At 37.6% G+C, this 14,660-nt stretch overlaps 1 protein-coding gene across 2 annotated transcripts in view; it reads right to left on the bottom strand.

The window, feature by feature from the left end:
* LOC128214277 (ribonuclease 3-like) overlaps positions 1-14,660 on the bottom strand; it is a 36,916-nt gene that overhangs the window by 17,264 nt on the left and 4,992 nt on the right. For both annotated transcript variants that reach the window (XM_052920664.1, XM_052920663.1), the window contains 13 exons: positions 14,265-14,343; positions 12,777-12,892; positions 11,625-12,617; positions 9,967-10,167; positions 9,017-9,133; positions 8,590-8,701; positions 5,907-6,060; positions 3,534-3,730; positions 3,042-3,122; positions 2,268-2,354; positions 1,526-1,612; positions 1,192-1,263; positions 669-819 (listed from right to left, as the gene is read on the bottom strand). In XM_052920664.1, coding sequence (XP_052776624.1) covers positions 669-819; positions 1,192-1,263; positions 1,526-1,612; positions 2,268-2,354; positions 3,042-3,122; positions 3,534-3,730; positions 5,907-6,060; positions 8,590-8,701; positions 9,017-9,133; positions 9,967-10,167; positions 11,625-12,617; positions 12,777-12,892; positions 14,265-14,343 — 2,447 coding nt within the window. The remainder of the gene's footprint in view (positions 1-668; positions 820-1,191; positions 1,264-1,525; positions 1,613-2,267; positions 2,355-3,041; positions 3,123-3,533; positions 3,731-5,906; positions 6,061-8,589; positions 8,702-9,016; positions 9,134-9,966; positions 10,168-11,624; positions 12,618-12,776; positions 12,893-14,264; positions 14,344-14,660) is intronic.

The raw sequence follows: 14,660 nt of genomic DNA, 5'->3' as shown, positions 1-14,660 counted from the left end.
CAGCTACCCAACCAGCCATAGCTACCTAACCAGTCACAGCTACCCAACCAGCCATAGCTACCTAACCAGCCACAGCTACCCAACCAGTCACAGATACCCAACCAGCCATAGCTACCTAACCAGCCACAGCTACCCAACCAGCCATAGCTACCTAACCTGTCATAATATCCCAACCAGCCATAGCTACCTAACCAGCCATAGCTACCCAACCAGTTGCAGCTACCCAACCAGCCATAGCTACCCAACCTGTCATAATATCCCGACCAGCCATAGCTACCTAACCAGCCACAGCTACCCAACCAGTTGCAGCTACCCAACCAGCCATAGCTACCCAACCTGTCATAATATCCCAACCAGCCATAGCTACCTAACCAGCCACAGCTTCCTAACCAGCCATAGCTACCCAACCTGGCATAATATCCCAACCAGCCATAGCTACCTAACCAGCCACAGCTACCCAACCAGTTGCAGCTACCCAACCAGCCATAGCTACCCAACCTGTCATAATATCCCAACCAGCCATAGCTACCTAACCAGCGACAGCTACCCAACCAGCCATAGCTATCTAACCAGCCACAGCAACCCAACCAGCCATAGCTATCTAACCAGCCATAGCTACCTAACCAGCCATAGCTATCATTCAGCCATAGCTACACAACCAGCCATACCTGGGAAAGGCCTGGAAAACCTTGGAAACACATGGAATCTACGGCAGTGCTCGTCTGTGGCGTTCTGCCCCTTCCAATCGATGTCCACAAGCTCCAATATCTCGTCAAATACGTATTTAGTGAGCAGATCCAGGCTACGCACGGAGAAGTTCTGGGTGATGTAAGCAAAAAATTGACATTGAATTTTATTCATTTATCTGACATACCGGAAGGTTGATTTGATGAAATAAAATATTTGCTTTTTACCTGTTTCAAAAAAAAAAAATTCAAATATACACTGAATGGAAGAAAGGGATTTTAAGTCATTTATGTTCATTTCAAGGTACTTCCTACAGTTTTGATGCAAATGTCCGAGCAAAAATCACATCTGTACAACTTCAATAGTCTAAGGTTAAAACTCTTAATCCTGATTTCAGGATTAAGCAACTGATTAGACTTTCCATATTAACTAATCCAATGGGTATAACGTACATAATCATGTACATTAAACCTGTACAACAAAGACAGGCACAACGTTTCTTACCTCGGGGACAGGTTCCTCAATCAAGTGCAGCGTATACATATGGTTAAACCGGATAATCTGCATCTCTGGCAACTGAAACAGGAAATGTTGACTTGACACAGTAATATACCAACCTTACACATGTATGGGCTGGAGGCACAATAAATCTTCAATCTATGTTATACAATTAAAATATAATTACAGAAAAGACCTTGAAAATGAAGTTGGATATCATTCTAAATAAGTGTGTATCTATAAATCAAGTAATACAAAAAATAGAACTGCTATCTATATTTATTGAGTTATTCCCATAAAATCTAAAGCTAATACTGATCTGAAATATGCTTCAGCTAACCTTGGGCAGTTTTTCATGCACAAATATGGAGAATCCTTCAAATGTGTATTCATGGCCGTCAAACATGACAACTGTTGGATGCTCACTCTGTAAATAAATTAACACAAGCATCACATGGGTAAGTTGTAACTTGACATTACAGGGGCTGTGAAATGCTTTTACGTGATACATGATCCAGGTACGTGTACTAGTAAAACATCATTAGCGAGCCAAAATGTTAATTGATTGGTCAGTATCAGTCCAATAATTACTGTTGAACAATCAAATTGCCTTTAAACGAACCAATAGATAACCTGTGGATAACTTATAACAGTTTTATACAATTTGCTGCAGGAAAGTATGTTAGGAGTCAGTCAGAGAGTTTTAACATGTAAAAAGAGAGATTTCCCAAACATTTAAGGCTAACTACAGTTTATTCTTGTACGGGTACCTACACAAACAAGTACAATAGTGTTTCCCAACCACTCTATTTCTTCATTCATATGTGGGCTATATATCAAATATAACATGTAGCATGTTGAATCCCGGGCACCACATGAATGTTCTTATTGGCTTTATGGGGTGGTGGCAATAACCCTATGTATGAGTTATGTAGGCAAAATTCTAAGCCCAGTGCCATAATAAATATAACTGAAATAAATATATATCAACATGTGCTGCTCAGAGTATTTCTGAGATAAGTTCTCAAGCTAAAAGTTGAAGCTGATATTGCTTTTAAGACAAAAGATGTGATAACAACTACCTTAAAATTTGTTGTTGGTGAGATGGTGATCTTGTAGTGATGAAGCTTATCCAGGTTATTACTGCTGGGGTCACACTTCGGGATCGGCTGCAATACAGAAGTAATATTCAACTGGCGTTGCTAGTGATAGATGGCATATCAGCAAACATGTACATCAGATATCTTCAATCAGGTGTACTGTGATAATCTGCAACTCAAAACTGTACTGTGAATTACAAACTAAAATGAAGGTGATTTAAGTCTTTTTCAGTTCTGTAAATGATCATTTAAAAGTACTTGTAAAGAAGTTAAAAATATATTGCAATCTACGCAAAATAAAAAAGTTTTTACTCCCAATGGCCATTTTTACTCCCTGTTCCCAATCTAACTCCCTGTGACCATTCTAACTACCTGTTGCCATTCTAATTACCTGTGGCCAATCTAATTACCTGTGGCCATTCTAACTACCTGTGGCCATTCTAATTACCTGTGGCCATTCTAACTACCTGTGGCCATTTTCACTCCTTGTGGCCATTTTATCTCCCTGCAGCCATTTTTACTCCCTGTTGCCATTTAACTCCCTGTGGTCATTTTTACTTCCTGTGGCAATTTTCACTCCCTGTGGCTATTTTAACTCAGTACACCTTGAAAACAATTTTGCTGCATGTGGCCATTTTTACTCCCTGATATATTTCACTCCCTGAGGACAATTTTGCCCAATGTCGGCATTTTAACTTCATGTGGCCATTTTTGCTCCATGTTGCCTTTTTTGCACCATGTTTCCATCAAGCCTACCTCCTCTCCAGGGTAGATGTCGTGCCGAATTCCAAATTTCCGGGCCTTCAAGCTACATCGACACAATGGACCATCATTCAACTGGAACATAAATATATACATAGAACACCTTACAATAAATTGACATGAATAAGACATTGATTTATTTGGCTAAATCAATGCTTCATTATTGAATTTGAAGTCAAGCTATCCAACCACTATGTAAATGAATCACTTCATAAATTCTTAAACTATGTCACATTATTGAGATGAAAATTATTGTTTAAAGCAACATTTTAAAAATCTCTACGAACTTTCATTCTGACGAAGAAGTACCAATTAATACATTTCACATTAACACTGTGTTCAACAAGTAAAACAATCCATATACTTCAATGAGAGCTTATTCATTATGCAATATATGTTATATCTACACACAAAAGTTGTGATTGCAATCTCCTCGTAAGTATAAATCCTATAGACCATCCCCCCCCACCCCTCCCACAAACTCACCTCTTTCGGTTCGTTGTACCAGATCTCCTTGTGCATCCTGTACGGATTGTTGATCTTGTACTGCAGCTCCTTGGATGGCATGTCGTTGTCAGAGTCAGAATCTGTGCCACTCCCACTCCCACTCCCACTGTCAGAACTGGAGTCTGATCCTTCCTTCTTGGCTTTCGGACAGCCGGCCTGCCCACACTGACCCTTGGCTGACGGAGAAAACAAGAGTATAAATACATCCGTGGAAATGCATCATAAGTAAGGATGGAAGCGAATATCCGAGTATCCAGATATCCGGATATCACGCAAGTATTCGGATACCAAAATGGGTATTCGAATATTCGTTAAGAATTAAAATTTCAATGAAATAGCTTAGCAGAGACATAGCAATTGTTATAAAACTTTTCAGATGAAATATTTCAGGAGATCAACAGTGTCTGTCGCGAAGCGGGTATGTGTCACAAATCGTCTGCTAAGGACTAATTGGGTGTTTGCACAAGGCGTGATATTGTGTCCTTGTGCAGCACCCTGTGAAGTTCAATGACCTTGTTTACAATGACAAGTGTTGTTTTATGATCTCAGATGTGCTTAATTGACACTAATTGGCACTAGTTGATATTAAACGGATTGATCATTAATCCATGTTTAGTTTATTGATAAATAAAAAAGTACACGCATGTAAATAAAGAAAAATCAGATTGTCTTTTTGTCTTCTTATCTTTTCCGCAATTATATCCTTCATTACAAAACACCGCAGAAATTGTAGGTATTGCATTAAATCAAACAATGTAATGAAATAAAATTACAATCGACTATCAAATAATCAAAGCGTCATTTAACATGAAACCTGCTGATAAATAACAAACTCGAAAGCACGTGGCAGTAACCAAGCAACCACATCGGCCGAAGTGACTATCAAATTCGCGAGGTGTTTATGTGGTATTCATCATGAGTTTTATGACGTAAAATGAGTTGTTTAGCTTTGATTATAACCTAATAAATTATTAAGACTGAGAAAGAATGAATGAAAAAATGAAATTGCCATATGACGATTTATAAATTAAGTGGACAATTATGTCAAATAACAGGTTGGTGACATATAATAGGAAATTTACTTATTATGAAAACAATTTGATACAAGTATCCGGATAGTATTCGAATACTTGATACGAATATCCGGATACCGATTTGGTATCCGGTTTCCATCCCTAATCATAATGTTGTTTTTTTCTAAAATGTACAAACAAGATCAAAAAGGCTTTATAGAGATTTATTCATAAATTAAAAAAAAAATCCCTGTTTTGAAATAGTAGACTGCTCTCACTTCTAGATCAAACATCAGCGCACACAGGGCTGGGACACAATTCAAAAGCGTAATTTACAAATTTTCCAATATAAATAGGGTTTTCTGAAAAACTACAAATCTTTGTCACTTTATATCCATTTTAGGCATATCATAAAAAGGAAAAAGGTTGTTTCAGTGTTACAGATTGCAATTAATTCCACCAATAACAACATCATCATTTTTCATCAGAAAAAACACAAAGAAAAAAAAAGATGGTTGATTTGGAAACAAAAACAGATACATGTCTCCCACCATGCTTGTCTCAGACTTTTTTCACTTCATGTAATGTTGGGAGATATGGAGCAGATTGCTGATGTTGTGTTGCTGTGTAACAGACAGACAATGTCTGCTATTTGTATTCATAATGTACTGAATTACTATATTCTTTTGGTAGTCATGTTCTCAAGGTAGTCAGCAAAAGTCTGACTTGGAATATAGAAGCAAACCATCAACAAGTTTCATGAGAATCCTTCTGAATGTTGTGCAACTATGGCTAACAAATTACCCAAGTTTAATGAAAATCATTCAAGGAGATATGGAATGGATATGAAACCTATGACACAAACCTTAAACTGAAAATTTGACCTTGACGCCTGTAATCTGAGTTCTGCATGTTTTCTTGATGAAGTGACCATTCAAATCAAATTTCTTGAAAATTCCTTCAAGGGTTAAGGAGATATAGTGGACACAAAATCTGTCCAAACCCTTAGACCTTGAAATGTGACCTTGACCTGGAGTGGTTGCATCTATATTATGGGTTTTGCATGTCATCATGTCATCATGTGTTGAACATTTGACCCAAGTTTCATGAAAATGTAAGTACAGAGCACAAAAGAAAGTGTGATGGACAGATGGACATCCATACTTAAAACATTGTGTTGACCTGCATTTCATAATTATAAACCTGATCAATATCATGTTTATAGTATTGTTTTGAGATCTCAACCCCATTCCACACATATTATGAGAAATAAAACATCATTAATTTTATTATTTGACTTAAAAAAATAACACACAAAAAAAATCGGTTCACAACATACAGCATTTGTGAGCATCACGCCAGTTAGGTCGTGTGTTACGCTCCATCCTGTACGCCTTCTGCGTTGCGCGCACTTTCCCTGCTCGCTCCACAATCTCTTCTTCAAATTTGTCTTCTAGGTCTGTCATGCGCTTGGTCGCTACCATGTTACCTGTCTACAAAGGAAGAAAAGTATTCATACGCTTTTTCCCTAACATGTTAAACATCTACAAGAAAGATAAGTATGTTGTCTACAAGGGAAGATAAGTATGTCATACCCTTTTTTGCTACCATGTTACCCATCTACAAGGGGAGATAAGTATGTCATACGCTTTGTTGCTACCATGTTACCCATCTACAAGGGAAGATAAGTATGTCATACGCTTTGTTGCTACCATGTTACCCATCTACAAGGGGAGATAAGTATGTCATACGCTTTGTTGCTAGATAAGTGTAAGTGCATGTATTTCTATAGTCACAACAGTATTTAAAGTAAAAAAACCAACAGCAAGGCACATGCGTTATCATTTCTATTTAGGAACTAATAGAATAAGAGCAGTCACAGACTACAATATATCCCCCTCCAAATGCAGTACAGTATCTCCTTCGCATTATAACATCCTTCGCATTATAACAGAGTATAGGAGTTAAACAATGGGCAAAAAAAAGTAGGAGAATAATCAAATGTGCAATAACTCTAAAAAAACATACACAAAATAAATGCTCACTTATAATTCAGTGCTCATAGCATCACCTCTATAGACTTCAGTTCTCACAGTATTATATCTATTGAATTCAGTGCTCACAGCATTATATCTATAGACTTCAGTGCTCACAGCATTATATCTATAGACTTCAGTGCTCACAGCATTATATCCATAGAATTCTGTGCTCAAGGCATTATATTTACAGAATTCAGTACTCACGGTATTATATTTATAGAATTCAGTGCTCACGGCATTATATCTATAGAATTCAGTGCTCACAGCATTATATCTATAGACTTCAGTGCTCACAGCATTATATCTATAGAATTCTGTGCTCACAGCATTATATCCATAGAATTCTGTGCTCAAGGCATTATATTTACAGAATTCAGTACTCACGGTATTATATTTATAGAATTCAGTGCTCACGGCATTATATCTATAGAATTCAGTGCTCACAGCATTATATCTATAGAATTCAGTGCTCACAGCATTATATCTATAGACTTCAGTGCTCACAACATTATATCCATAGAATTCTGTGCTCAATGCATTATATTTACAGAATTCAGTACTCACGGTATTATATTTATAGAATTCAGTGCTCACGGCATTATATCTATAGAATTCAGTGCTCACAGCATTATATCCATAGAAATCAGTGCTCACAGCATTATATCTATACAATTCAGTGCTCACAGCATTATATTTATAGAATTCAGTGCTCACGGCATTATATTAATTATATTTATAGAATTCAGTGCTCACGGCATTATATTAATATAATTCAGTGCTCACAGCATTATATCTATAGAATTCAGTGCTCACAGCATCATATCTATAGAATTCAGAGCTCACAGCATTTTATCTATAGAGTTCAGTGATTACAGCATTTCATCAATAGAATTCAGTGATTATAGCTAAAGAACTTCAGCGAACACGTTATATATTACCTTTTTGGATATGTTCGCTGAAGAGAACGCCATATCCAAACCCTACCAGAATTTGTGACATTTTTATGTCACGCTGTTATTTCACTTGTATGCATTGTACAGACAAAATAGCTGTATCCTTAGGTTAATGAAGTAAAATGTAGTTCACAAACTCATTTTCAAAACCAAAAAACGCTTTAAAGATAGTTGATTTAGCATTTTAATAAATCCTATTACAAGCATTCCTTATCTAGGTCATAGTTGTGTTCAAATTTAATCACGTGACACCAAGGTTTTCAGAAAATACCCATGTGACCTAGTGTTTATTTTGCTGTTATTTTTTCTATTTCGAATAATTAATAAGTAACTAATAACAAATTTGGAATAAATAAATTGTTTTTACTTATCAAAAGGTATTTACAGCCTTACTGCAATTGGATTCAACTAAATGAACAATGTGAATCCGATGCTATAAATAGAATCCATCGACGTCATCATGGTCATGTGATTGCATTGCATCATCACACTCAATTGATTCTGGTTGACTTTACTATGGGGGTTACGCCATAACTTTAATGCGTTGTAAACATCAAAAAAATAAATATCAACATTAAAGTTATGGAAGCCAGAACTACAGTGATTACTGCAGTAGCTCTATAAAAATACAGTACTCACATAATTATTTCTATAGATTTTAGTGCTCACATAATTATTGCTATAGATTTCAGTGCTCACATAATTATTTCTATAGATTTCAGTGCTCACATAATTATTTCTATAGATTTCAGTGCTCACATAATTATTGCTATATATTTCAGTGCTCACATAATTATCTCTATAGAATTTAGTGCTCACTGCATTGTTTATAAAATTCTGTGCTCACAGCATTAGCTTTACATAATTCAGTGCTCACAGCATTAGCTTCATATAATTAAGTCTCATTACATTATCTCAATAGAATTCGGCGCTCAAAGCAGTAACTCTTTATAATTCAATGCTCACATCAAACAGGTTTCAATTCTTAACTGATTATCACAAAGGGTTCTTTCACCTTCATCTCACATACCTGCCTGTCCCTGCTGAAGTAGAGGTCAGCGGCAGAGCACCTCACCCAGGCTGACACCTCCCCAATATCATCTTCTACAGTCTCAGCCACCGACCTCACACACTGCTGCAACCTGTAGAATGGGACTTTTTTAATGGTATTTGATTCAGCATAGCTTCTTTTCAAATACATTAAACGATCTGATGTGGTACAAAGCATCATAATCAATTTGTGTTCCAAATAGACATGTTGATCAGTCTGGGTAATTTAAAGGTGAATTCTCGCTCAAATTGGTGGATTTCAATATGCAAAATCCTCTGGCATACTTCGCAGACAAGGTATTCACTTTAACACAGAAAATGAGTTATATTAAATTTCTACTAAGAATGAGCACTTTATAATCACAAGCATCAATAGCAACATTTTCTCTCTTGAATTGAGCACATACTTGACGTCTTCATCCTTTGGTTTCCACTTGGGTTTCTTTGGGGCGAAGGCGTCAATCCTCTCTGGACTCCGGGCTCGGTAACCACGGGCATCAACCTCCACCTTCTCCTTACTCTCCCTGAGGGACAAGCCATGAGAATGTTAGAAGATTGGGCTCCTAAGACGAACAACTTGCCACTTTGCCAGCTCTCACATACTGGAGCACAATAACAACCCCAACAATATTTCAGTTATTCTTTTCAATTTTCACACTAACATTAGTGCTCCTTTTAAAGTCACACTTTTCAGCGATTTTCTGATCCATTCACCCCATTTCTAAACATACTTTCTTTCCCATATGCAAAAATAAAACTCCCAATCTTATGTTTTGAAAAAATATTTGTATTTTATATTTCAGTCCAATAAAAAAGGAGCTGTCACAGCTGTTGCAATTTACCTAAATGGAGTTATCTTACATGTATATTCATGTAGGTTGGATGGTTGAGTATCATTGCATAAAGTTTGAATACAATACATCAAGTAGTTCCTAAGATATTGACTTATGTGTGCTTACATGGAAAACCTTAACCAGAAGTCGAATAATGAGGGCCCTTAATTTTCATTACCGGTATATTAAGAATAGTGATATCCAACTTCATTAATTAAGTAGGTTGGATAATTGGGAACACATATCTAAAGCATTCTTGTTAATTTCTGGGCAAAATTTTAGCAAAAAGACACACTTTTCCCAATCAAAAGACACCAGCTGCTTTGCTGGAACTACATCATAGTGACATGTATTTGGCACTAAGTATGAAAAGTGGAGCAATAATTATAGTCTTGTTGTAGGCTAACAGTTTTTCCCGAATAAAGAGAAAATTGAAATTGTCTGTAGACACTGATCAGATCTAAACCAATTCAGAACATATTTGTATTTAACACGACAGTGTATGACTTTTATGTTTGACTTACATCCTGTAAAAGTTGGAGCCAATTCTACTTGAGCGGGAAGCTTCATCTGGGGTTGGCTGAGCCTGGGAAGATGCCACTGGTGGGTTGTAGAAGTCCTTACCCTGGTTCCACTGTCCCCTACCCCTCCCCCTGAACCCCCCTCGGCCCCGGAATCCACCTCGACCTCGTCCCGGGGGCATTCCTGGAGGTATGCTTGGTTCTCTGCAAACGTTTTTTTTTTAAAGTATATCAAAGCATATAAATCTGCAAGGTTTAGCATAAAAAATATACCTTTATAAAGCAAATGTATTCCATGGTTGGTTGGAATCCACTAAAACAACAACTCATAATTGCCTTTTCTCCTGCTTAACATTCAATTAGATCATTCCCTCTTTGTAACATAACAAGGCGATCATCAACAAATCCAGTGACTAGTGCAACTGCACAGCAGATTCACATGTTGTTCCATATTAATTCTTTGATTGTCAAAAAAATACTGAACCATTTCTAGACCAATTGAGGCTTCAAAAGCGACCATGAGGTCAATGATGAAAAATAATTGGTTTTGATCAATAGCTCATTGTGCGCACTTTTGTTAGCCTTTCTTCTACACTTAGAAGTAGACTTTGTGTTTTAGCTAAAGCAGAATGGAAGGGCGGCCCGCCCTGCCCTTTTTTTACCCTGGCCCCTTGCCCCTTTTTACACCCCGTCATATTTTTTCCGCCCCCTTGCCCCTTTTGGCCATTCAGATTGTTGTTTATCACAAATTTACGCTCTAAAAGTATTACATTGGTCAATGTCGACGTTTCCTAATCTGTCACAAATCAGTGCGTGCTAAGGCACATGACCATCATCATTGCGGGTCTGATTAACGGTAATTCACGCTTATAATCAGGGTGCTAATTGCTGTTCATTATGACACATTATTCCTTGTCTGAGACATCGAAGTTGTACCTCTCAATGTCGATCTTTGATGCTGTTGTTGTTACAAATAAATTAATTTAGCCATTTATAATCGGTAATGTCCTAATCACATAATAGGGTCGTCTATCATCCAATTATCGAAACGTCCCATTTTAACCAATCAGAGAAGACACTGGTCAAATAATTAAAAGTTTGTTAAATTGCGATAGAAAAAGCGAAGAATTGATGAAATATGTTGTCAAGCATTAGTAAACAATTGATACTTGCAATGTAAATACAAGGCACACTTTTTAGAACAGTGTTTCGTTTGAAGCAGACGGTCCTTGAAAAACATACAGTGGCGCTAAGAAAATCAAATACTTAACTTCATGACCAATATTTGATAGTTTTTGTGTTGAATGTTAATAATGAAAATTTGTTTTGTAATCTCAAAACATTTTTATTTGCTTTATATAGTGTTTACTTACTTACAGTATTTTCCTCATTTGTAAGATGTTTAAAAGTACCCTTTAGAAGATTCGGCGAGTCACCGCCATTTTGTCAAAACATTTATCGGATTTTATTTCTAAATTTTCAAGTTCTATAATTAAGTATTAGTGAGTTTTTCATGAAGGATAGAGATTTTAAATGTCATTTTGTTTTAAAATGTCAGCATATTGAAATTTATTGTATCAGTAAAATTATTTTAAGTTCTACAACAAAATCAAATCGAAAGATTTTCTCTATATATCTATACATTAACAAATGAGACCAACCTCATGTCCTTGTGTCCCCCTCTGCCCCAACCAAGGGGATGCTGACCCCCACTCCTGTCCTCAAGCAGCAAGGCCCCACTGCGACCCCTTTGAGGTGCCAGTTCCTCCCCATCGTCCTCTATCAGAATGGCCCCACTCATTCCCCGTGCAATCTTCCCACCCGGATCATCATCCATCCGCAGGATGGCCCCACTGCGGCCCCTCTCTACCTTGGCTCCTTCATCCCCACTGTCTTCCACCAATACAGCCCCACTCCGGCCTCTAGCTATCCTCTCACCTTTCTCACTGCGGAAACTCCTCTCCGAGATTAAGTCATCAAAGTCATCTTTCAACACAGCCCCACTACGACCTCTTTTCATTGAGCCCCTCTCACCATACACATCCCTGTAGCTCAAAGTCCTCTCCGGTGACCTTTCTTCCATCAGGACAGCCCCACTCAGACCCCTCTTCACCCTTCCCCTTTCAGACATGTAGCTCCTGTCAGAGCGTTCAGACATCACGCTATAGGTGTCATCCTCCATTGCACCATACCCCCGGGCCCCGTACTCTCGCTCCATCATGGTCTTCCTGTAAGACTTCTCTTTCATGGCCTCTCTATAGGCTTTCTCCTTCAGGTACTCCCGTTCCTTCATGGCCTCTCTGTAAGCCATTTCCTTCAAGTATTCCCGGTCACCTATCACCTCTCTATACACCTTCTCTTTCCTGTACGCCTTCTCTTCCAAAGCCTCCCTGTAAGCCTGCTCCTTCAAGGCGTCTTTGTATGCTTGTTCCTTGATGGCCTGCCTCATTGCCCTTTCTTTCATTTCAGCTTTGAGCTTTGCTCTTTCATACTCGTACATTGCAGTGTCCTTCATGGCTCTCTTAAGCTTGGCCTTTTCATATTCGTATATTTCCTGTTCTCTTAGTTTACGCTTCATGGCCCTGGGGTCTTCTAAGGAGTGGTGGCGGCCATGTTTGTTGCGACGAGATTCTTCATATTCTGAATTGATCTCACTGTAGCACCAAATATGTAAAAATAGAATTTTATAATAATCAAACTACATTTCATGTTTAGTTATTTAAAAAAAGCATGACATATAAATATACAATAGGAGTTAGTCTAACCATAACAATTTCTGCTATCTATCAAATCATAATAGTTATCATAATTACCTAAACTCATACGAGTGTTTGCGCTTGCGTTTCCTGTCGCGGGATGACCCTAGGTCGTCTTGGTAACCAGTAGCTGGGAACTCTCCTTCCTCCCCCTCATACTCCCCATCCTCCATCTACACATAAAAGGGGGACACAGGTTACAACTGCACATACTGGGGCCATTTGAACTAGTCTTCAGGATAACCTACTTGCCTAAAGCCCAGAACAAATAAAATTGCCAAAGGACAAGTTTAATTCAGTTAACTTGCCCGAATGAGCAAATAAAATTAAAGATTAAAACATGCAGAAAAAACACTTTTACATCAAAGTAAAATAACTAGACAGCAAATGGCAACATGTCGAGCCTATTTAAAGAGCCTTGGAAATAATGCTCTTCCTTGCAATTGCAACACAGAATAACATATCAGTGGTCGAAATTAGCAGAAGCCCGCAAGCCCTTCAATGGTAAAATGTCTTCCGGGCTTGCTCAAATTCTGAATTTTAAATAGCAGGGCTTGTTCAAAAATATGATTCCATGCAATAGTATAAGAATTCGGGCTTGTTCATCCGAAAGTCTAATTTCGATGACTGACATATAGGTGAACAATACATGGAACCTGCGACACTACGCCTATAATGCATGTTCAAGATACAGCCCGGACCAGACAAGGATCATTTCAACCTTTGACCTCTAAGTGTGACCTTTGAGGTACAGACCTGGTTCTTGTGCACGAAAAACCACCTCATCATGATGAGCCTTCATGGCGTGTTTTTCAAAATCTTATAAATAAATGCATGGTCAAGATACAGCCCGGATATAATTCAGTCCTGATATACGGAATCACATACGCACGCACATACATTGCACTGCCGTTGTGACAACCATGTCTCGCTCACCACAAACAGGGTCAACAAAAATGATACAAGGTTTTGTACCTCAAATAAAGTAAACTTAATACATTTTATAAAAGCAATAGCAATGGTCATGCCAACCTCATTTAATATTTTTTCATGGTCAAGAAAAACAACAACAATGCCTATATATATATAGAAAACAGATTTTGTAAAAAATGTTAATCTTTTCAGGCAAGTGAGAGTGGCTTTGGGCAAGTTCAAAAGCTGGAAAAGCTGGCTTTGGACAGCAAGTATACCAATCTCATGAATAATACTTAGCTTAGATAATAACAATAACCATTTATCTTAATATGGCATAATTTATGGAAATACTAAAACATTATGGTGTAGTAACTAATGAATGAGTTATAATAATTTTTTAAGTAATCATAGAAAACATTTCAATTTCCCTTTACTGTTAAAGACAGCCCTCATGTTTCATTTCAATAACATTGCAGACCATTGATGCCCTGCCTAAACTTCATCACTGAGTTCTGCTATGCTTTTCAAATATTAATGGACTACTGCATTATGCTATTTTCAGAGTTACATGTCATATTTGACCCATTGTTGTGTTTTCTTATCTTTCCCACCATTCCCCCCTCCTCGTACCTCTCTATCTCCGGCGACTTCATCACCTCGGTGACCGCTGTGTGACCTCTTGTGTTTGTGCTTGTGGGAGCTGCTGTGTCTGAAAGGGGAACAGCAATGGGTTTTACAATAAAATACACTTATACTGGTCATATTGATATAGTCATGTGTATGAAACAAACTTAACCCATGGGAAATCATGACATTTCACTTATGCCTAAGTAACCCAAAACATATTGAGATCAATAAAAGACGTAAAAGCAAAATCTTCTTTTCTCAATGAAAAGGTACATACTTTGTTCAAATGGACACTGCTATAGAATAAAAGCTTGAAGAAGACAACCAGAGTTGAAGCCCTGGTGCACTGGAAAGAAAATAAAGTAAACCTTATGAATAATGTCCACAAAAGTATGGGCT

The sequence above is a fragment of the Mya arenaria genome, chromosome 13, assembly GCF_026914265.1.
Source record: "Mya arenaria isolate MELC-2E11 chromosome 13, ASM2691426v1".
Classification (NCBI taxonomy): domain Eukaryota; kingdom Metazoa; phylum Mollusca; class Bivalvia; order Myida; family Myidae; genus Mya; species Mya arenaria.
This window is presented reverse-complemented; position numbering and strand designations above follow the sequence as displayed.